At 41.9% G+C, this 24,587-nt stretch overlaps 3 protein-coding genes and 1 long non-coding RNA gene across 4 annotated transcripts in view; 2 read left to right on the plus strand and 2 right to left on the minus strand.

The window, feature by feature from the left end:
• The window catches only part of LOC148595429 (uncharacterized), a 194,442-nt gene that overhangs the window by 80,927 nt on the left and 88,928 nt on the right, over positions 1-24,587 (plus strand). The window lies entirely within an intron of this gene.
• Positions 73-8,952, minus strand: MIX23 (mitochondrial matrix import factor 23). Its single transcript, XM_088520792.1, has 5 exons — positions 8,886-8,952; positions 7,725-7,850; positions 7,006-7,152; positions 3,600-3,659; positions 73-361 (listed from the first exon to the last, which is right to left on the minus strand). Exons 1-5 carry the CDS (start codon positions 8,934-8,936, stop codon positions 311-313), a joined length of 435 nt encoding a protein of 144 aa, XP_088376918.1. The 5' UTR covers positions 8,937-8,952; the 3' UTR covers positions 73-310.
• FAM162A (family with sequence similarity 162 member A) lies at positions 9,008-16,718 on the plus strand. Its single transcript, XM_088520815.1, has 5 exons — positions 9,008-9,127; positions 9,400-9,565; positions 11,616-11,724; positions 14,626-14,734; positions 16,452-16,718. Exons 1-5 carry the CDS (start codon positions 9,008-9,010, stop codon positions 16,545-16,547), a joined length of 600 nt encoding a protein of 199 aa, XP_088376941.1. The 3' UTR covers positions 16,548-16,718.
• KPNA1 (karyopherin subunit alpha 1) overlaps positions 22,773-24,587 on the minus strand; it is a 46,535-nt gene continuing 44,720 nt past the window's right edge. The window contains exon 14 of the mRNA XM_088520780.1: positions 22,773-23,673. Within this exon, the coding sequence (XP_088376906.1) occupies positions 23,486-23,673 (188 nt within the window). The 3' untranslated portion in view covers positions 22,773-23,485. The remainder of the gene's footprint in view (positions 23,674-24,587) is intronic.

Genomic DNA, 24,587 nt, shown 5'->3' on the forward strand with positions numbered 1-24,587 from the left:
GCACTAGTTTTCACTGTTTCTTCCCCTCTACGGCTGCTGAAACTTGAGGTCAAGAAAGATGCCAGCTTCACATTCCTTTTGAAAATTATTTTAATACTATAAAACTCATTCGTTCACATATTTTGTATAAAAGATGAGTTGTTTTCTCTTAATTACAGAAGAATCATTTAAACTTTGTTGTTTCAGCCAAGTAGGTCCAAAACAAGATTAAGTTTTTGTGGTTCTGGCAGGTCCTAATACAGTTCACCCAACGTCTCTTTCCAGTTTTGCTCTCATGATTATGGACCACCTTGCCAGAAAGCACCTCGCATCATTGGGTCTTTGGAGGCTTGTAGTGAATTCGGCAACGTTCATTAAATACCTGAGACAACAAAAGAGAAGAACAAAAGCGAATCAGTCCTTGTCTGGCAGATGACTAGAACTTCACAGCTAGAACCAGAAATTATATCTTCACATAGCCCACATCTCAGGCTGCCCAGTCCTGCTGTACCTGCAATTGGCACCAGGGTTTCTGTCTCTATTCACCTTCTCTGCAGGCTTTACGGAATCCAAAACTTGCTAGGACACTGCGTAAAAAGTGCTCTCCCTCAGATAAGGCAGACACACAGTCCTGGTGATTTGTCTTTGTTAAAAACACTGAGGCATTTTTTAAGAGTCAGGAAAACTATTGGTGGCCGGTTAGGTTCACTCAGGCATTCAAATGTGGAGAATGTGTCCTTCTCTTCCTGAGAAACCCATTCTCCATTGCTGTGAGAGCTAAGAGGTGGCTCTTGGAAGCCATGGTCACAATATTAATTATTTGACTGTGGGTGCTGATGTTACCAGCATTTCTATGCATTTCAAGACTGCTCTTGCCTCACGTTTGACATTGTCTGTGGGTAAAATTTAGCACACAGAACTAGTAATGGAAGACCATTTTCATGCAGCTTGAACTGCAGGCCTTGATAAGCAGAATGTTTACCATAATGACAGCAAATAAATACAATTAACTTCAAGTAAAGAAGCCTGAATCAAAAGCACAAAGCACAGGCTCACAAAAAAAGTTAGAAGTGTTCTTTATAAATTATTTAGTGTTTTGTCTCCAAAGAGCAACCAGCACGTGTCCTAACAAGTGACACGAGCACCACCTACCATCAAGTTGAGGCACTGGCAGTTATCAATTCCAGCACTCCAGTAAGAGCATGTTCTGCCGAGATGTTCAGACATTTTTCAGATCTAAATGTCTTTGCTTTCCAACACACCAAATTACAGGAGCTCTCCCATAGGTTTAAAGTGCAAAGCGAATGGTCTTGCAATTTTGGGGAAATGTTGCTTCAGTTTTACATGAAAGATTATTTTAAACCAGTTCTTCCTAGAATTCTTCCCTTCTCCCACAGCTCATTTCCTCACTCAAAGTTCAGCATGTGTGGCAGCTCCAGCAAAAGTGAAGTCTGCAGCCTGCAATACCTTTAAAGTTGATTCTTCAGAACTTTTTAGAATGTAATTTTCAACTTAAGTTTTAAATATAAGATATTTTAAGAACCAGATAAGTATTGCAAACTACTTTGTATTGAAAAAAAAAGGCCTAGAAGTTGTGATGTAAGTTCTCTCACAACCCTGTTGTTATGTGCACACACACAACAGACACCCCAAAAGAATTAAGAATGTGTAAGACCTGAGATAAAAAGAAAGCTGTAGAAATTAAAGGTCATAAAGGGTTCCCATCCAGAACTGCTAAGCAACTGCATCAATTTTGTCCATGGTTTGTCAGAGATGTTGTAAAATTTCTGTCTTACAAGGATAATGGAAACACTCTAAAGCACTGTCTGGCCCTCTCCTCTCAAAGAACATGCAAAAACAGTCTCCCAAGAAGCTTCCAGCTTGCTATCACACAGACTTTAGAAGAGTCTTTAAGAGACTCTTCAAACTCTGGAACGAAGATGGCTCCTCAACAGTTATGAACACTGCCTCCTCTTTTCAGTCCGATCCACGAACAGACCTCAACGTGTCACTCAAACTGAACTCAACTCAGACTGAACCCTCACTCAAACTCTCAGAGCCTACTTGTGAAGTGCTAGGGGTTTTTTTTTTGGAGAGGCCAGGAAAAACAGTGCCTGAGACAGGTCAAAATTCAAATTGCTAAGCATAAGTTTGATTTTGCTGCCTTATGTTTTAGTACAAAACATTCTTGAGACAAATTCCAGAATACAGACAGCACAGAGAGAATAATTTCCGTCTTGCCTTGGAAGTCACTTACTGAACCATTTGCATTTGTATAAAGCAGAATCATTCTGTATCAACTATCCTTACAGCTACCCAGCTTAAATATTTTCAATTTTTTTTTTCCAATCAGAATTTCCCAAATAGCTTTGGGTTTGTTTGGTTTAAAACCTATGCAAACGTATTTGCCAACCAAAACTATGTAACATTAAGAGAGCCGAGATCCTCGCATGCAAACCAATAACCACTTCCATGTGATAATTTGTGTTGCTGGAGTCCACTACAACAGGCTTTAATTCCTTACTGAGATAGTATTTTCACAGACAGATAATAAGCTTACATACAGAGGGAGGCAAGAGCAGAGTTGGAGATAAAGCCCAGAAGTACTGGGTCTTGAAGCCTTTCCCCAAACACCAGTTTACAGCAGGTCAAAATATTCCTGTCTATGTGCATATCTCACTATTTATAAACCAAATGTTTGTCAGCTTCAGGAAAGGAGGAGGAGGAAGGAGAGGAAATAAATAAGCTAACACTTCTTAACTGACTGCAAAACTGTACAAACACTCATTCATGCAGCACTGAGCAGCAGTGCAGGGACTAGACCTCCAAGAATACAAGAGATTTAAAACTGCATTGCATTTTCACTGATGGGATCTAGAGGACTAAAATCCCAAGGTAGAGATCATCAAGGAACTGCAGACAGTATGAGCTATTTGGAAAGATCCCTTTCATATGTAATAAGGGGAAAAGGTTATTTATCCAGCATTGAAAACTGTGAACAGATGCAATAGACCAGGAGAGGATGATAGATGAGAAACACTGCAGTGACACAACACAAACACCTCAGAATCTAATTTCAGGGTTAAGATCACTTTATAACCAGACTGAGGCCATCAATACAGAGGTTGATCTCACATCTCCCCTGACCCAGGAGTTTTGCTGTTGCTAAACTCCCCTTCCCACTGAGGAACATCAGGCCAGGCCTGCAGAAACTCCCCGAGAAAAAGCTCCAACTTTTAGAGCCCCAGTCTTCTTGGGCCTCTGCTCAGAAAGGTGCTCAGTACTAAACATAGCTGTATTTCTTTTAAATACTCATCGCTGTGACAATGGAAGAGGCCGAGGGAAGCTTTACATACAGGCCACCATGGAGCAATCTGAGGTCCTGAGCCACTGAAAAAGGCTGAGTCCTTTCCCCAACTGTCAAAACAGCCACTTTTCTTTCCTCTCTGCATCCAGAGCAGAGAGGATGACAGACCCAAAGCATTTCCCCCTAGACTGCTCTCATTTATTTCTAATTCACTCGCCTCATAAGGCATGAGTCTCGCACCTCCAATGCACAGCTGTTTGTTCAAAGCAACAGGACAGAACAATCATCAGTTTTTAAAAGGACTGCTGAGTACCTTCCAGCTTCTGTCGTTTACCACTTCTTCAACATTCAGCTCCGACTGCATCAATTTCAACTGCAGAAAAGAAGACATTAAAAAAAGCAGTTATAGTCAAACGAGCCACCCTGCAGCCTACAGTATTCACTAGCATTGCAACTTTCTTGATCACAGCCTGGTGCACATCCCCTCTGAGAGTGCAGACTGAAGGGCATAATCACATGCAAGTGTGGTTCTTCCACTGCTTGAGGCAGGTCAGAAGTCCATAAGGAGTGTGGGGAAGAGAGGCTTGCAGCTCAAGTCTTCTGGCAGGAGCAGTTCCCAATCACCAGTGCTTTCTTCTTCACTGAATATTGCCCATTTAGACTTGCTAGCAATGAACTGATGAACCCTAATGGCTTTGCAGACAAAAATATACATCATTCAAACACTTAGCACAGAAAATGATAGTGGTGGGATTAGCTCAACAGCCTCAAGTTCTCGATCTTCCACATATGCATTATTAAGAGTCAGGTAGGAAGCTGGTAGCAAACCGAGGCCAGTGCAGAGCACTCAGATTCTGGATTTAGGACTAGGCTCTTTGAAAGATTCTCTCTCTTTCCTCACTGTTTGGTCTGTGCATTGGCCAGTAAAGGGTCTGCAGCAACAGACTGCATGTGTCACGCTGTTTGAATACAGACCACACTAGCACAAATTAGGTCTAGATCCAAGAACTTCAGCAAAAGACATCATAAGAAGCAATTCCTGAGCCTTCCTAGGCAAAATGAGACTCTCTCTCTTTCCTTAGCATCTATTAGGAACTCCAAAGGGGCACATGCAACAATTTCAGATTGGAGCTAATCTGACACCACCACGAGGCCCCAAAGCAGCAGTAGAGGATTTGAGAACCTACTTGCTATTTACACCTATGTTTAGGCTTTACTTATGTTGAGTCTTTGACACAGCAGACTAAGGATCAGAGTAGTTCATTTTGAACACTTCGTTGCAGGTTAGGGAGCTGGTGAACAGGTGCAAACCATGGAGCAATCCTACCAAAACCCTTCCAAGCAGGACATCCACACACACACAGCTAACACAGTGCTTGGATGAACTTTTACCTACTCAAGAGGACCCTGAAACCTTGAAATAACAACTCAGCATTAACATGGTGGCTGGTTAAGCAAAATTATCTTAAAATAACCTCTCAGAAGATCCTTAGCATTTCAAATAAGGATTTTCCTACCTTAAAAGCTGCTTACTTAAAAGATTTTTCCCACATATGGAAAAGATCAGGGCAGAGTGGGGTACTTGGTGGAAAAAAATCCTCCTGGACTTGCTTAAGCAGATAGAGAAAGGTGGGCAAAACTACTAAAATTTCCAGTAGCAGGCCAGACAGCTTCTTCACTTGCAGCATAACCATTTTCTGCTTAAAATAAGGAATTTAGGTGCACATTTGAGTGCCTTTAATACCAGGCCTAAGTAAAACTAAATTTTAGCCTTTTTTCTTAAAGCTGCATGCCTAAACAGCAATATAATCAATCAACATCGATATAAGGATGATACAAAATAAATATATAATCAAATGACACTCTTCTGAAGGCAGATTACTGGAACTGACTCCTAGCCCCACATAACTTCAATTATTATTTAATCAATGACCCAGAATATGTTGCTTTGGATAAATTCCTCCAATTTCATTAAATGAAAGAAGTATATAGAACAAAGCAAACCAGATTTTTATTGAAAACAAAGGCATTTGAAAAGCATAATTGTGTGGAAAAACAGAAAAAAGGAAAAAAAAAAAAGTGTCCAAATGCAGGTTAGAGCATATTCGACCAAAGGATTTCTGGGGTGCTTCCAAAACAGAGATTGCTTTTAAAATTTTAAGTTACCACTAATTATTAAGCACTGTGGTCCTTCAAAAAGTTTTAATGACAGTTTTTGAACTTCGTAACTCTGATTTAAAGAATCCTCTCCCCCATCCTGTTCCCCCTCCACACACATACAAAACACTAGGCTTGCGTTCTGTTTTTTCAAACTGCCATGGACGCTTGTTAGAAGTTCTGCAAATGACACTTTAAGGACCAAGGTGTGTGGCCTGGTTCTCTGAGTTTGGGCTCACAAGGGAACACGTCCTTGAAGATCACCTGCTGAACAACTCTCTCACTCAATGGCTTGGGGGAATCCCAACAGCTGGCCCTTGAACCCTTAAGTTCAAAGCATCTTCTCAGGAAGTTCTTTGGCTGCAACTTCATCAGCACTCAGCTGCTCTTGGATACAGGAGCAACAAGAGGCTCTGCTTGGAACTAAGAGTGGCAAGTGGGTTTTGAGGAAGCTCAGCACCACAAAAAACAGTTTCAGGATCATGCATCTATCTTTTTGAAGTCATACAACAGTACAGCAGGGAAAGCTGTAGCTACGATATAAGGCTCTGTCGTGATGGTGGGAGCTATTACAAGAAGAGTTGTTACACTGGAAACTCAAAGACATGAGTTTAGAAGCCTTGGTTGAGACAGTCCTTAGCTGAGGAAAGCTCACTAAGCTGCTAAATGCAGCAGGCACATCTAACCAGTGTAAGCAAAACAGCAACAAGCAAATAACCTTGTTCTGCGTGTGCTTCTAGAGTATGGGTGGAAAAAAATGCAAAATGCAACGCGAACACAAGACACACAGATGGAGCATGCTTGAAGGAGAATGCCTAATGAAACCAACAGGAGAGGTCACATCCTTGCTAGCCTACAGAACAGACTCTAGAAAGGACCGAGGAACGTCGAGGGGGTTCCTTTCTCCATTTCTGATACCTCCATCTTGCTACTGTACTGTTCACCTCATGAAATGCACTCTCTATTCATTCGACAGCCTTCATTCCTAGAAGCCAAACACTGAGAGGGGTGCACATGCTGAAGTTCCTTATGCAATCCAAGAAATACTAACACCATCGCAACGCAGTAAAAGAAAAAAAAATCCAAGAAATACGGAGTAACAACAACAACAAAGAAGATTAAGTGAAATTTAAGGTTGCCTGGCAGCTCATCCTAGACAACAAGGACCCTGATCAACACACTAAGTGATAAGGATACTTCTCTAGATGATAAAAAGGCACAGCTTTAAGAATGTGTATCACTTGGTGGTGCAAGAGAAAGCACATACTTCATTATTTTCTTGTGTTTGGTACTTACATCTGCAGCTTTTCAAGACACTAGCTTTCATAGAAATAAAAAGGCAAGAGGAACCACCAGGCATTTTAAAGGAAATAAACAAGACACAATTAAATTATACGCTATGTGGTGTTAATCAGTGAAGATTTGAGTCCCCTGTGGTGAAGCATGCATGCTTTTCTACTGTATTTGTGTAGCATTCACTTCAAGTTCTCTCTCTCATTCCCTTTGGGAAAGACGATCTCACCTGCTTCCCTAAGTGATCTCTGCCAAGCTCCACCACTCACCTTCGTCTGCTCTTTCCTGAGTTGCTTTAATAATGCTATGTCATCCTGGGCCTTTTCCCTCTCTTCTCTGAGAGTTTTCACTACACTGGAAGTCTGAGCGATGCAGCTTTTGATGATTCTCTCTCTGCTGGTGTGAGCTTCCATCAGCTGATTGAGAGAGACAAAAAGTCACAGCACCTAGTTCAGTGATCCAAGAGAATAAAAACTTCTGCATTACAAGTTTAAGCAGCAAGGTTTTCCGAAATCGAGGTACCGCTGTGCCTGCAGATCTCCCTTTGACTCTATAATCCATATGCTGAGAAGCAATGCTGCTTAGAGCTGCAGCTACAAGCTGCAGTGGCAGCAAATAAAAGCCAAAGATACACATGAACAGGAGGCTTTGAAGGCAACACAGAAGTGAACAATACAGAAGTGTACTAGCACATGTTTTTAAATTAAAGCAATGCGCTAGGCTAACACCATCCACTGCAGTCTGAAATACATGTCAAAGGGTCAGCATTGCAGAGCAAATGAATCCTCGACAGGATTTTATAGTGAAGTTGCTCTTACATGCACATGGTTTAGCTACACAGAGAAGCCAAGTATGCCAATTATGGATACATAAAGCATGGCAAATCATGCCAGCTGTACCTAAGAAGCTGAGCGTGCTCTGCTGTAGCGGATACTGCACATAACAGAATGTCAGGGAATGAGCGGAAGTTAAAGGAACAGAGACTTACAGACTGGTAGAGCTCTTTACATGTCTGGCTGGCATCAATTTTCCCTACAAAGGAAGCTGTTGGAATTGTAGTGTTTAATTCGTGGACGATTCTGTCATCGATCGTCCTCATCACCCTGAGCAACTCCTGTATTAAAAAAAAAAGTCCTTGCTTATATCTGTCAGAATAGGCTACTGAAAAAAAAGGGCATGATTAAGTTTCTTAATAGAAAGCAGAAAATAAAATAAAGACTAAAGGTAGATCTCTTGAAAACAGCAAAAAAAAAACAGGTCAACCATGGTCTCCACATGCAGGGAGTATTTGCTGCCATTCAATTAGTTGTTTTAGTAGCAAAAGCCAGACAGAGAGAGAGCAAACAAATTTGAAGAGCCTTCTTGAGACCTTCCCCCACCACCCTCAGCGCTGGACCACAGTCTCATTCATTTCCACAGAAACACAACCAAGCAACTTCTCGAAAGGCAGCCTGGGCAGAATTTTCCAAACACAAAGTTTGCCCATCCACACTAATGCTTACAGATAGGATGGAAGGCAACAGGAGTTCGTAACAAAATAGCAAATTCACAAGAGAAACAATACGCTTGTAAATGCTTTATTCGCCTCCCCCCAAAAAAGAGCAACTACAGCCTCAGTCTACCGAGATGCCACTCATGCCCCTGAAGGCCCGTGTTCTTAAGCAACATAAAAAATATCTGTAGGCGCTGCGAGCGGAAGGTCCCGCAGCTCATCTGTCCCATTCACCCAAAGCCCCTTCTGAGCAGCGGGGCCGTGCGCTCGGGGATGGCCCTTACTGACAGCCTGCAGCTGGGGGAAAACAGGCAAACGCATAAAAACCAAGAGCGCGTTTAACCCTGGGAAGAACACGGGGTCTTTGGCGATGCTGCACCATGGGTGCGCGCAAGGAAGGGGGCGCCCCGCGGGCTTCACGATGAAGGGGGGGACGACGGAAAAAAAATGGCGTTTGGGGGACGCGCGGGCCACGCGCCTCCCCGCGCGCCCCCGCCGCCACCTCCCGCCCGCAGCGCAGGGTCACCTCGCCCCCCTCTCCACGGGCGCGCGCTCCCGAGCGGGGGTGGGGGCAAGATCGCGCACCCGCTCGAGACCGCGGCCCCCTCGCCGCTTCGCCCCACGTTGGGGGGGGCGGGAGGGCCCCGCGTCGCCCACCTGGAACTCGGCAAAATCCTCGCAGTTCGCGGCTCTGCTGGGCGCCGCCATATTGGAAAGGCCGAGGGCCGCCACGGCGGCCAATCCGGAGCCGCGGAGGGCGGGATGACGCGGAGGGCGGGATGACGCGGCGCGGGCCCGTCGCGCGGCGCCCCGCCCCCTGCGCCCTCCGCCATGGGGCGGGGCCCCGCGGGGGCCTTGGGCTCGCGGCGGCAGCGGGGGCGCCATGTGGGCTCGCGGCGGTGAGTGACCCGCGGTGGGGCGGGCGGGGAGGCCTTGGTCTGCGGGGCCGCTGCCAAGCCCGGTCCGGTCGCTGCGGTGGGGCTGGCAGGGAGCGTTTGCGCGAATATGGGGCTTTTTATTTTTTTACAGCGTTTTTGTTTGTCCATTTTCCCATTATTTCATGAGCGCGAGGGAAGGTTCGCGGCGACTCTCGCAGTGCTTTAGGGGTCGCGTCTAGGCCCTGTCGTTTGCATGGCCTTTTTTTTTTTTCCCGTGTCTCGTGCGGCGATAGTCTCGTAAAGCATCAAAACGGAGCCCTCGTTCCCAAGCGAGCGCGCTGAGCGCTGCCTCTGCCTCCCTTGCAGGCCGGGCCGTGGCGGCGCTGGAGGGACGTGCGCGCTGGCTGCCGCGGGGGCTCTGCAGCGGCGCCCGGGAGCAGCCCCAAACCCAGCCGCGGGGTAAGGCTGAGCGTTGCGGGGGCTCTGACGCGTCCGACGCTTTAGCTCAAAAAGTAGAAAAAGTGCCGATAGTTCAAAAGATTCGGACCCCTTGTGAAAGCTTCATGAAATTTCTAGGTGCCCGTGTTGAGATGCATGTTAGTGCCCCTGATTTTCTGAGAAGGATTTCTGGTCTCTGATCCACACTGAAAAACTGAGCATTAAAATTAGCAGTAACGCTTTGGCTGTCAACAAACCCTGTAGTAAAATTTCTTCCTTGGAAATTTTCCAAGGATTTCACCTTCTAGTAGGTCATTTGAGGCTTGTCCAGTGCCCAGGCCCGCGCCGAGGCCCTTGGGCGTGCGCGGGACCCAGCGGCGCGGCCCCACCAGCAGGGCTGGCGTTCAGGAGCGCAGGATGAGCTGAAGTCCTGCTGCATCCTCGGGCAGACCCAACCAGGCTCTGCAGGAGACAGCCCGAATCCCTGGCTGAGTTCAGGTTTATGAGAAGCTCAGGTACAGGTCAGGTTGTGAAACTTCTCAGCGCTAATAGATGAGGAGCGCCTATAGGGCCATAATCGGATAGCCTATATAACTGCTTGCCTTCTTGACCCACTGATACTAGATGAAAAGTACATGCAGCTGTGAAGTCTTCAGCATACAGCTGTGTTCAACACTTAGCAGAGTTGCATTGGATGAGACTAAGGGTGTCTTTAAGTGTTGTGTCCCCAGCGGTAGACAGTAAAGGAAGGCTCTTATGTTTTTGCAAAGGCCAATGGGAGCAGTGAGCAATGCCAAGTATCTAAGGAGAAATACAAAAGAGGGTAAATGTTGAGTGTTTCTTTCCTAGACTCCTAGATTGTTTACTCCTTCTAATGCAGGAGCACTTTATTGTAGTCCACGCAGTTCCTGCTACCTCTGAAGGGAGCTTCTATTACTCCCTTTCCAGGCTGAAAGGGGCCTGGTCTGTCAAATTTTCTTATATGGAGTCATTCCACACCTCTGATCATCCTTTCAGCTTTCTCTGTACCTGTTCTAGTTCCACTGTAATGATTTTCAAGATGAGGGGTCACTATTTCACATGCTCTTCAAAATGCTGGCGTCAGGGTTTCATGCAATGGCAAAATGATGCTTATGTGTGGGTCTGTGCGCCCTTCCTAATTATTGCTAATACGCTGTTTGCCTTTTTGACACTGAACGTTTTGTTGAAATGCTCTGTGAACCCCCGAGGACCAACTCCTCAGTTATTAGCCCCATAATGGTTGGCTCGGAGGCTTTTTACATGTAAACTAGAGTTGTTTCTTGCGTGCGTGCGTGTGTGTGTGTGTGTGTGTTGCTTTATATGCATAGGATTTCACTGGCTCTGTCATTGACTCGGTCTTTTGCAGCGCTTCCCATTTAGTCCTCTTATCTATGTTTTTGAATAACTTACTGTTGTCAGCAAATTAGATATCCAACCCATTTTCCAGATCATGATTAATCCACTAACCTGTACAGATCTTTGCAGGATGCATGCCATTGTTGGCTTTAAAAAAGAAAAGAAGATTCTTGCACTGTGAACTATATTATAACAGTACGTTGTGTATAGAAATTTTCCATTTTTATATTTTGTGTGTTCAAAAGTGGACGTGAAAATTAAGGGTTTAATCTTCGTCTACCAGCATCTGGTAGCTCCTACCTCCAGATAAGAAAAGAATCCTGCAGTTCATGATAAAGTTTAATTCTGCGATGTTCTAGTGCGGCATATTGGATTTTTTTTTCCAGTAGTTCCAATTGATATTTTAAAGTAATTTAATTTGATTAGGGAAATAAAATCACAGCAGTTTGGGAAGCCAAGTTCTGTAGATTTAATATTGCAAATATGTGCTCTGGGTGTCGCTGCTTGAGCAGGGGGTTGGACTAGATGATCTCCAGAGGTCCCTTTTGACCTCTACCATTCTGTGAAATATACAGGCCTTGGGTAAGACTTGGCTTCCCTTACCTGGCCTCAGTTTAATACATACTTGCAAGTTTTCAAAGTTGATGATGCTGTATTTCTTTTTGCTCCTTAACCAACTTTTTGTTTGTAACAGGCCGATCTACTTTAAGGGTACCTGGACACAAGCCTACAGACTGGGAGAAAAGGTTTTTGTTGTGGGCAGGCCATTTCAAAAAAGCAGAGGATATACCAGAGACTGTCTCGTAAGTGCCAGTTTTGAAGCTATAAAGGGGACAGTGTGTCTGCAGGAACGCTTTACTTGAGTGCAACTCCAGAACAGCTTTTCTTAAAGGGAGTAGGTTTTCTCGTCTGAAAAAAATGCACAGTACCAAGGACAGTTCTGATTTTTCCCCAGAAAAACTGATTATGTCGGAAACTGATAGAGTTAAAATCTCATGATGTTGTGATTGCTGCACTGTCCCGTAGATGAGGGAACCCAGGCAATTCTTGGGAGAATTGTGGAGATGGATTTCTTTCAATATGTCACTTCTCTCATTAGAGAAACATCACAAATCAATTACTTTTATTCTGCTTCCCATCAAAAAACCTTATGGAAACATTAAGCCTTTTTTTTTTTTTCCCCTAGTGTTTTTCATACTATGTAAAGGTCTGTTTTTCTGAAACTTTCGTGACTTAATTAAAGAATAACTGAAAATGTATAATTTAAAATACTTATCAATGAATGTCTGGAGGGTTGGAGGTTCCTAAGAAATAGTTAAAAGCCTCCCGAATGAAAATAAATCATTGTCAAAATCTCTCTTCTGCTGGTGGAGTCCTATTACCGATGCTTTGCTCTGTGTGAGATATGGGAAATAAAACTGGCTATTCTAGTTTATCTGCTACATACTCTAAAATTAAGATCAATTTTAACCAAAAAAGCAAAAGGGAACAAATATCAGTTAAAAAAAAATCCTGGTGATAGGATAGTTATTTTTGAAATTTTTAAAAATATATATAATGTTATTTTATATATATTATATATATGTTTAAAGGAAACAAACAAAAAACAGTTTACTTTGTGCTATTAAGGTAAACAAACTACGTAGCTGCCCTCTAAAGATAATTTATTTATCTGAATACAGTTTGTGGAATTGAAGAGCCATCTGTATCTTACATTTTTCTAAAATGTATCATAATTAATTAAATAGTTAAAATGATTACTCCGTTTTATATTAAAGCATTTGCTTAAGCCTTTATGTATTTCAAAAGTAATTTTAAATTATTAAAACCTATTAATTTTCAGCATGTATATTTTTAAGTGCAAGATAGCAGTCATGAATGTTTTTGAGAAGATAGCCATATCATGCTGAGAGAAGTCATTGGCTGAACATCTTAAATCATAGTTTGTTAGGAGAATGAAAAAGTTTATGTTAAAACATTATTCTTTTTTGCAAGTGCAAAAAAAATTCCTTCTCTCTACCTCCTTTTTTTTTTCCCAAGCTTCATGTTACTTCACATATTATTAGCAAAATGTCATATATTAATAGCAAAACCAGTTCACTTGGAAGGTAAATTTAACTGCTAGTTCTGTACCTCATTAAGGTATTCTTTATGTTTGGAAATCTTATCCTCACATTCATACTTTGAAACCAAAGTATAATATTTCCAATTCTCCGGGCCTATGGGATTTTTACCAGCTTGAACTGTCGTGAATCCTTCAGGATTTTTTTTTTCTCCCCCAAGCTCAGGGGTCAAAACGTGACAGAAGATTCTGTATTCACTGGTGTTTGTATACAGTGATAGTCTCTTGATACTAGCCATGTTAGCTTTGACATCTAATTATCTGTTTCCTTTAAGTTTAAACAGGGAGAATATTAGATTTCCTCGAGAAGGGAATCTCTGCTTGAAATTCTTCAAGAAGCATTATATGTACAGAATATAGGTCTCTGGTTGTTTTGGAAAGCATCTGAAAATGTTGCACCTCATTGGCCCTTCTTGCACTGGTATCCCTAATATCAGCTTTAAATTTGCTATAACTGCAATGTAGTTTGTGTAGAATGATCTTCAGGGTTTAGCCCAGCATAAATGTCCTGTTGATACTTGTAGCTCATCCTATATTCAGTTGGAAGGCTTTAATGAGTGATATTGGAGCTGCTGGCATGTCTAGATAAACACACTGAAATGTAAGAAATATTTAAAGGAGTCTTTTGTCCAAAACCAATACCAGAAAGCTGGCAGTGCTCCAGGCCTCCTCAGTGTGTTAGGAAAACAGATGACCTTAAGAAAACAAATTACCTTAAGCCTACGGTTCTGTTTACTTCAGCAGAGGGAAGTAGTAGGGTTTCTTTTATGAAATTCTATTAAGTCTGACAGTAGCCCATGTTATATTGGGCAGCCACTGTTAAACCTATGAATAGCATTACTGAATCCTGTAATAGGGGAAGCCTTCTTCCTGCAAAAGGAATAGACTACATCAGAAATTCCACTATTTTGAACCTCATGGTGTGGGGGGGAAAAAACCCTGCTAATCAAGGATAATGACTTTCTCTGCCTAAGATACTCTAACAGTTAAATGAAATGTATTTTATTCCTGCTGATAAATGCTTTTTTACCATGCTCCTGCTGGTGTTCTAAAAAATGTTGAAGTATATTCTAGTTCAAACAGGAATTGGTTACTTGTTGCCTTTCCAGATGTTAGAAAGTGGAGGTGAGCACAGAAGGGAGAAAGGTGCTAGTAATAAGAAAAATATCATATTAGTAAGAGCATCCTTTTCTTTTTGTAGCCCACCACTAGTCAACATGAGTAATAAAAATAATTTGACTGCAAGGCAAGAAGCCTTCAGTATTTAAGTGATCTAGGAAGCTCTCTGACCATTAAATAACTGAAAATTAAAAATGTTTCCTGTGTTTCCAACCTTAGCAGGAACTTATTTTATTACTTTGATTAAGTATCTCCCAAGGAAACTGGGATGAGACTTCCCATCCTTCTAAAGCCTTTTTTAATTTTTAGTGAAAAAAGCCAAGGACTGTTACTACACAAGATTACCTAGCTCGCATGCTAGCAGAAATCAAAGGGCCAGCCAACAGTTGCTTTGGATCCTTGATAATAAGTTATTGTTGGTTTCTCTCTCTCTCTTTTTTCTCCCCTTTTTTTTTTTCTTGAGGATTGAAACAATCAGAGCAGCAAAGACCACCTTGCGTGTGAAGTTCAGCTATGTAATGATTGCCTTGACAATCCTGGGCTGTGTGGTCATGGTGATTAGAGGGAAGCAGGTAAGCAGAATTTGGGATTATGAGTGGAAATAGATCTTTACAAACTCCTCAGCTCATCCTTTGGATTAGTAGTTAATACTGGTGGGGTCTTTTTTCATTATATCATTAAGCAAAAATTAAAATGAGTCCTACTCTTTCAAAAGTGACCCTTGCTGATTAATTCACAGGTCAGAAAAAGGTCATAGTGCTCTATGGCTTGTATGGTTCCTTTAAAAGTAGGTTTTTTTTGTCATATTTAGTTTTATCTTGCACAACTTGATTTTACTGATAGACTTGCAAAGAGACCTTCCTGTTATGAGTACCTAGTAGGCAATAAATGTTCTTTGGGCCAATGGAATCCACACAATTCATTGTATGAAACTATCCCAAATGCCTCTTCATGTATGTACTGCAACATTCATAGAATCAATGTAATGAAAATGGCAAATGGTCATGTTTCCCACAAATGGATTGAGAAGTCTCAGTCTTTTTAAACCATGGGGAAAGGGTCCATAATAATTCTGCGCCCTTAAACTGCATTAGAAAATACTGTCTTCCTGTAGCTTGCAAGAAGCAGCTTTTTCCCAAACTACTTTCGTTAAATCAGGAAGATGTGCACTTTATGGAAAAACTCCAAGTCCTGCAGATGCTGAGCATCTTTCACTTGCATAGAATTTGTCAAGAAATCCAGTATATTTAGTATGTGGCAGGACTAGCCCTATGGTTTCATTTCCATTGTATGAAGTAAGTTTGTACTTTAAGGTTGAACTGCAGCAAAGGATAGTGGTATTGGTTTTCAACAGAATTAGTTAAAATTTAACTTCCTGGTACTTCTGTAAAGAAATTTGGAAGAAATAGGAAGGCTTTTTTGTGCATCTTATAGCAAGCTGAAAACATTTTCCTTCTGAGCTTTAGTCTCAAAGTCAAGAAACACAGAAATAGTTTGTGCAGCTTATTGTCACCCTGAATTTAAAATAAAAATATGAGGATTACAGAAACACAGTCCTTTTTAGGACGATTGGAAGTAGACGGCTAGCGTAAAACACCTACATGTGCAGAACAATATTTGTGTGCTGCCTTTCTCCCAAGCTGCTACTCCAGTTACAATATTTAGCTGTTTTTATAGACTGTGTGCTAGAGAAATTATATCAAAACAAGTTACAGTCTCATTACCAGCATTGTAAACTGTTGAAGTGTGAAATTTCTACTTGTCAGCATTGCTCTTATCAAAGTAAAAAGGACACAGCTTTCTGCAGCAGAACACCTGATCGCTTTTTCTCTGGCTTTAGGAGAGAGATCAAACTGCAATTCCCAGAACATTTTCCTCTTAGGTTTGAGTGGTATGAAAGCAAACAGTGGAAAGAGAGGTTAGGGGCAGAGCTGCTTTAAGACCTTTGTTTTCACAGCATCTGGACTCTATTATATGTAACTTCTGATTTTTTTTTTCAGTATCTCTGACCTTTGAAGACCAGAGATTAATATTAAATACTGTCCAGAAACACAGAATACATCCGCTAGTGCCATTAAAAGAAAGGTTTATTGTATTCCCAGAGAAGTAGAGAGTTTAACTCAAAATAATTTCTGCATTGTTTATTTTAACTCCTTTTCTTCCTAGCATTAAAGTTGACAGAACTGTGCCTTAGTAAATTTGGGTAGATATTTTGTAAACTATTGCTTCAAGTTTTATCTTTGTGGTCCTCCAGGTAACACTTTCTGCTCTTCTTTTGTCATTTTGTAGGCTGTGAAAAGGCATGAATCTCTTACAAGCATAAACTTGGAGAAGAAAGCACAATGGAGAAAGGAAGCTGTTCCAAGTACATCTGCTAAACCCTAGAGGAAGAAGAAAGAAAGAAACCAAGAAGTGGGGAAGAAACAACATAGCTTTCAGCACTGGGAGGCTGAATATAGTTGTACTTTTCCTGTATGCTGGTTCTGTGCTTGTGTTCAAGAATCAATGAATACATTACCTTGTAGCCATTAAAAACAGAAACATTATTTTCCTCCTGGCAACCTCCCTCTTTCTCAAGGTTAGAAGAACAGGACAAGAGAACAAACTGGATAGACAGAATAGTTGTTTCCCACACATCTTATGCCTAAGACCAGCTATCTTAAAGCCTATGAGAGCCATGTCTGGGCTCTTGCTACCAATTTCCTTCACCAGGTCGTATGCTCTTACTTACCACTTGGAATAACTAGGACATAAAAGAAGCATTCATTTGGTTTCCACTTGTAAAAGTAGATGAGAGGAAAAGCGGGGGGGGGGGTGGGAGGGAAAGGTTTTCACAGGACAGGCACCCACTATCGCTATCTTGTGACTTGGGTATGTGACTTCTTTAGCCCCTTTCAGGAAGAAAGGGGCTGCACGTACTCCTCCTTGGCTAAGAGAGAACAATTATTAGGGTAGTCCCTGAGTCAGAAATAATTAATATTGCATTAATATTAACAGAATGAACAGAAGTTATGAGGAAGCTTGCTTGCATGTTTTCAGTCCAATATATTCTGACTCTGTTTAAGTGAGAGATTACTCACAAGTACAGGACTGTGTGAGAAAGTGATTGAGGCATTTCTAGTTTTGGCTACTAAGCTTTTTTTTTTTTCCTAAAATTTATTTATATTTATTCCTTTAAAGTTCCCATCTTTGCTTTCATAACATTAGCCTGTCTACAAGAAGAATTATTTATTTCACATTGTACCTCAAGCTTTAGAAACAGCAGAGCCCCAAACCTGTGAAGTGCTACTCTGAACAGTCCCCTTTCTGGCATTCATCCCAGAACAGCTGCATGCTGTTCATGCTGAACAGCCTTCAACTGGAGACGAGTGTTTTTTTCTCTTCCTTTCAGCTCCTTTGGAAGAAAATATAAATGGGGACTGTCGGGACTTCCAGAGCATGTTATTTCCCAGGACTAACTGCTTGCTAGAGACTCTAGAAGCTAGAGAGACTTGTATGCTTGCACAGATGCGGTTTGTAAACGTTCTGATAGCAGGAGACAAGTATTGCTTGAACCATCAGTCACTACTAAAGGTTAGCAGTATTTCTTAAGAAAATAAAAGCCCTACAAAAACTATGAGGTGTCTTTGTAATTGGCAAAGCAATGAGAAATCCAGCACAGACTTCTCTAGGGCCTTGTCATTTTCTCTAGAGATAGAAAGCAACTCCTACAGTACATATTTTTATTGATTACAGTGTGAGTACCACGCATATGGATGAGCTGTAACCTTTAGATGTCTCTGAGACCTGCTACCAGTTTCTCCCTAAGATCACCATCACTTTGTATGCTGTCACTCAAAATAAATAGGCTCCCACAGATTTTCCAATCCGTTAAGTTTAAGTACAAGTCATGTTTAAATCCACTGCAGGTAAGACAGCTCTGTTTACATCACACTGGTAAACCCAGGATGTGAGAATCAAAAAATCTTCCCAGAACATGTGCATGTGTTTGTGTATATTTAAACAAGACCAAAAAGGAGAACATGAACTGTAGACAGTATTTCAGGTTGTCATGAAGAGAAACTTGTATGTGATTTAATTTATGCTTGCTAATGGCAGAGCTTAAAACCATCCATCTCTGAGAAGCAATCCCCTTTCAATACACATCTGAGTGCACTATGAACAGAATTATCATGCACCTCATCTGGTACTGACATAAATCTGTTTGGACTAATTCAGCTAGTAAAGCATTTCATATAAAAATGTCTACCACTTAGAACACAATAGTTCAGAGCAGCATCAGTCATCAGCTTTTCATTTTACTTACATATCTGAACACTTTATGCCTTGTTTACCCCAAAATCGAACTCAAAGGTTTTATAGAAGCTCTGTGTCATGTATCCTTTCCTTCCATCAGTCTGATATCTGCCATTTCAGGATCTATCATTGTGCCTCACTGCACACATTTGCATTTTCTTTCAGCTTCAACATTAGCTCCAGAGTTCCCATTAGTTTCTGGCCTAAGTGGCTGGTTTAGTGGACTGGAAAACTTCTTGATACATTTTGCATCACCTGCTTGGCTTCAGCCTGCACTATCTTAGCAGTGACTAATTCAGAATATACTACCTCCTTAGAACAGTATTTCACTTTCTCCCTTTTGCCAGGTCTGCAGCACAATTCAGGGTAATATTTATTCTCAAAAGTAGAACTTTTAACCTACATCTTAGGCCTTATTGTTCTATATGTTCAAGAGGCAACAAATACATCCCACTGCAATGATAAAATGGACAACCTGAGCCTCAGCAGAGCACGTGAGAGCCCTGTGGACATGCGTGTACACAGAGAGGTCTGTTTGTTTTCCTACTAAGACTTGGGTATTTGAAGGAAGACCGTACTACCTCCTGGCGAACACTAGCATGGGAGGGTATTAATGTTGTATAGTGCTGATCCCAGAAGGAAGTAAACCTCAGTGGAAGGCATAGGAAATTACTTAAAGCTGGCACAGAGATGCAGACTTTCCAGAAGAAAGCTGTTCTGAAAACCATCAGGGAAACACAGATGTGCATCACCATCATCACATTCAGGACTAGAAGATGAGATTTGGTTCTTCAACAGTATCATTACTGATAGTTACAGAAAAAAAAGCAGGTTCAAAAGAACTTAATGTTTTCTTAGGTTAATAACTCCCTTCCTTTAAGGAAGGGACATCAACAGCTATACTCAGTTTGGATCAAGGACCAACACAGGAGCACAGCTGAAGTTTCTAGCCAGTAGTTGGCTCAAATGATTTTGTTTGTGTAGGTGGCATCTTCCCAGGAGCCCCAAACCCTGGCCCGGGCTCAGTGACTGAGCCTTCAGTAACCAGAGAATCATTATGGATTGGAAAAGACCAAGATCATCGAGTCCCACCATAAACCTTCTGCCCCCTTCCTTGCAGCCTCCTGAACCCAAGAGAGTGGCCCTACCTGCTGCGTGTCAGTGGGAGCTTCACCAGAAAAAGGGATCACAATTCCTGGCTGCTGCTCCTAGAGACACAAAACACTGAAAGGCTCTGTGGGACTGTGGACAGGACTGCTAGATAATGCCACCGAGGAGCCCTGCATCTTCTGTTAAAGCCGAGTGCAAAAGTCCCAGTTCATTACTGATGCTGCAAGAACAACTCAAGTTCCTTGTTCTCAGGAATCTTACTAGATTGGGGTGCTTTTGGAAGCTGCTCAGATAGGATCTCCAAAAGCAGATAAAACCAAATGCATTAACTTTAATTTCCAAAATAAGGGAAGCAGTAAGTACATGCAGTCACTCTTCTGGAACTGCACACTGCATGGCAGAGCTAAGAACAGACGCCAAGAGCCCTAGCAGCTCCATGCCCTATCCTCCAACCATTATACTACGCTGCTTCCTACTTGCATACAAAACAAGAGATCATTTAAAACACATGAAAGCATCCCCTGAGTTAATTCCTGTTTGCACAGCAGCATGCCTGCTAGGAAAGCAGAGGTATTGCTTTTAAAGTTTCTAACATAGAGGAGTAACACTTTGGATAGAGTAACACTGGGTATTCTAATGCCACTCTGACTGTTAATTAATATTAAGGTAAAAAGTGCCTTATTATTCAAATTGGATAATATCTCCGACCTTTTAAAATAACCTGCTATTCCCAATATTTAGCATGCTAGTACCAACTTTTCAGAGGTATTTTTCCTCTAAAGCAAAGACCTGTATCTGCGGCCTGAATGTATTTTTATTAAATGAGTAACCTTACACTACACATTTGGCTCTATTAAAATGCAAGTAGTTTGCTTGCCCTGATCAGTATGTATCGAGCAGGTCCTTTGACAAGTCTGATCTTCCTCCCATATTCACTTAACTTGCAACTTTGGTTACAGGCAGATTTTGCTACCTTTCAAGTCATCAATAATCCTAAGTAAAACAAGGCCAAGAACTGGTTGCTAGAAGATCTTGCTAGGAATACACTCAAGGAAGACCATTTAAAATTAAATAGAGACCTATGAGTTAGCCACATTTTTAATCCATTTAATGTGTGCCAAGTTAATTTTTGTATTGTTTTAGTTTTCAGTCAAAATACTAGGCAGTACCAGTCAAATGCCTTACACAGTCTAAGTATATATGACAACAACATTATTATTTGTGCCAACCAAGCCTGTCACTTCAAACAAACATACCAACATACTTATCTGCTCTGAATTCACATATCCACTGCAAAAGTAACAAACATGGGCCAAGATCCTTACACAGGAAGGCACACTATTCAGCTTAAATGGACTCTTTTTAATTCACTCATTTGGAGGCAATTGTCATTATTTTCTCAGGGAGAGGGCAAGAAGGGGGAACGCCAATGCACCACATGGTTTTCACTAGCCTGGAAAACACTTATATATATATAGATATATAGATATGTATATAAATACACACATGTGCATGTGTGTATATATATACAGGTGTGTGTCTGTATATATATATGTATATATACACACAAGTGTATATATACACAGAATATACATATATGAATATACAGAATATATACACACACACTTTGCTCAGATTTGTTTACAAAATATGTAGCATTTTTATACCATCCAATAAGAGGTACATGATTTTAAACAAATCTTATAGAAATGACATGTTATTGGAAATTTACACGTAAAAAAATCCAGCACAAAAAAATCCAAAAGCTAAAACAAGATTTTGCTACTCATCAGTGCTTCTATCACCCTTCAAGAAAGAGAAACACAGTTATTTATATGTGATGTAAAGGCAACATTGAGGGGTTTTTGTTTTTAAATTAACCACCAAATTTAACCCCCTAAAATTACAAAGAATCAAAGTCCATTTACAGATCAAGTGCAGTAAACTAAATGTTCCTTCAGCACAAAGCAGCACTAGAGAAAATAACGGGGGGAGGGAAAGTAGAGGCCAACTGGATTAGCTAGGGAGCAGCAGATGGCTTCTGCAGTGGCCACAGAGGTCGGAGTCTCCATCCTGAAGCACAGACAGAACCGAAGACTATATTTAAATAATGATCACAGAGAGCTGATGTTCAGGCCTTTGCCTAGCTTATGTCAGCAGTTTGACAGGTGATTTATCAATTCTTTATTATTATTCTGTATCCAATGGGTTGTTTTTGCTTTTGCAGTGGCTTGTCACTCAAAGGAGTCATAAGGAGGATCTTGCAGATAGTTCTGCCAACAACATTTACCACAGGTACATGACACTGCAGCAGTCAGTGGCAATTTTGAAATGTTTATACTGGACAAATGTGTGGTCCAAACGTCCAAAACGGCTTGAGGGAACACAGCCCAATGCAGGGAGGAGCAGACGGCCTGGAGGATCTATGGCGTTTACAGAAACGAAACCGTTGCTTCCGCTCCTGCGGCATCTGCCTTGCTGTGTGAAGAGCATGTCGTCAGGGTCCGCTGAGCTCAGTGAGGAGTAGCTGGCCTGCGCATCAGACACCTGTGATCCACGCAGGCTGCAGAGCCACGAACTTGCTGCTAGCACAGGGGCAGTCCACAGCTGCAAGTGGCAGATGTCATGCAGTCAGTGATGCTGCACAGACGTCACCTGCAGGAACCACCACATGTTCCATGCTAATTCACCTGAAGTCCCGTAAACAGCAAAAGGAAAATAAAATGAAATGAAAGGGCCAGGAAGATCTGGGTGGAATATTACTAACCTTTCAATGTAGTGTCACTGTTGTTGTTTAAATAAGGGATTTGATCAGGAGGATTCTGTTTCATTAGGCAAGCTGGAGGGAAGCTCCAGCTCTCGGAAATGAAAAGGAAGCTTAACACTCCTTGTGCTAAGTTTCGCAATTCAGGACTTAGTATCCAGAAGGTATTTCTTTTCAGAAGAGAAATCTGTTTGAGTCAAGCTGCATAAAAACATGGAGAGGCAGATGGGAAATTTTCAGCCATAACTACATTGTCAAAGATAGACTCAGTTGCATCAAGTCAGAACAGGCTGTAGGCCTGGTTGAGTCGTAACTGAATTGGGAACCAGAAACAGCGGCAGTTTCTCCATTCTAGAAGCTGGTTCGGCAAGTCATTTATGGGGACGTAAAAAGAGTGACATACTCACAGGTTCTTTTTTGTTGGTGGAAGGGAAAGACTGGGAGGGTTTACAAATCTCCGCAGTGCTCTGCAATCCAGCTTGGAAGCTCAGTTTTGAGAAGGGATATGGCCAGATGTGTTTGGTATTCTTAAGAACCAGAAAACACGTCCATTGTAGCCTGTTGTTGCAGGGGATAGAGAACTTACTCCATTATTTGTAACATGTTCTATATGCCACTAACCCAGGCTGGCACATACAGTGAAGTAGATTCACTGCATTTCAAGATTTAACACATCTCACTCCACCATCCAAAGAGGCATCCAGGAAAGAGTACGGGAAATGAATCAAGCTACGTTCTCAGAAAGTCTGAATGTCTTCCTGGACTGCAGGCACACACTGCAGCAAATGCACAAGAAAGGCAGCCTCATCTTGGATACCAGCAGCATGGGAGGGTAGCGGAAGAGGAATTTTTTTCCTGTAATAGGAGTAGGGAATATCACAAAGTATAGAAAGGTGCCTCAGCTCCACAAAGATGACAGTGGAGGGTTTTAAAACCTAGAGAAGAAGGGTGATTCTGGTGACTCCTTGCCAAGGAGAGGGCATCCTGCCACGGACAGCCAAAAGTTTTCCAGATGTATGTAAGAGCATGTGCACAAGGCAAGCAAATGAGCGCAAACAGGGTTATGGAAAACATCGAGAGAATCACTCCACGGGTGGCTTGTGGCTCGACAACAGGACTGGCTACATAGAGGAGCACTCAGCATAGGGACACCTCAGAGCTGGAAACCTTCCATGGGAGCCTCACACTGCTGGAAGATGTACTGCTGCTGGCTGATGTCCACCTGCGGGGCAATGCTGCTGTCTTCATCCTCCGTCCCAAAGTAGTGCTCAATCAGATCAAAGGCCTTTTGATAAATCTCCTGATTTTCATGGCTCTGTAGAAATTCAATCTTGTCCAGGCCTGCAGGGAAAAAAAAAAAAAGCACACAAGAATTACAACTCAGTAAAAGCAGATCACAGAGTCACAGAATGGTTGAGGTTGGACAGGACCTCAGGGACCTCTAGATCTCCAGAGAAGGAGACTCCACAGCCTCTCTGGGCTGCCTGTTCCCTCAAAGTAAAGAAGCTCTTCCTCACATGGAGATTTGTACCCATCACCCCCTATCCTGTCATTGGCCACCACCCAGTTTGGCCCCATTTTCCCTACATTCTGTACAAATACTCAGGTATTTGTACATATGATGATATTTATTTCAGTCTGCTGTGAACATCAGGTTCTATAACAATGCACTACCCCCTTCAGGGATTTAAAAAAAAAAAGACATCCTTGCACCACTCATGCTCTGCATAGCTAAGGAAATACAGATTGCACTACATAGTTTCCATATAAATGTATAATGTATTTCATACTTTGTCTGCATCTTCTCTCCCACTTAAATCAAGTTAAGGCTTGGATGCCTGAAAGACAAGTCCTTAGAGTCTTTTCAGCACAGACTTATAGGAGCATGTTTGATGAGAGTGTTTTCATAGTATTTTTTCTTTGCAAATGCCATTAGCACAGAATCACAGAAATGCAAGTTGGAAGAAACTGCTGGTAATTATTTAGTCCAGCCCCCAGCACAGCGTGGAACCATTTCCAACAGCAGATTAGGTCAATCGTGACTTTGTCCAGTAAGTCTCAAAAACATGCAAGGATGGAGGAACTGTTATCTAATACATAATGTGTATATAAAGTGCAGTTAACTCTGGCAAGCAGGTTTTGTGCAGACATTAGGCAGGTTGTCAGACTCAGCCCTTATAGACAGAAAGAGATTAAGCTCACTACAGGGAGCTAAACTGCCTTTGATACCCAGGAACGATGCTATAATGAAATTC

The sequence above is a fragment of the Tinamus guttatus genome, unplaced genomic scaffold (assembly GCF_059628265.1).
Source record: "Tinamus guttatus ecotype Peru unplaced genomic scaffold, ASM5962826v1 Tinamus_guttatus_pri_ptg000098l, whole genome shotgun sequence".
Classification (NCBI taxonomy): Eukaryota; Metazoa; Chordata; class Aves; order Tinamiformes; family Tinamidae; genus Tinamus; species Tinamus guttatus.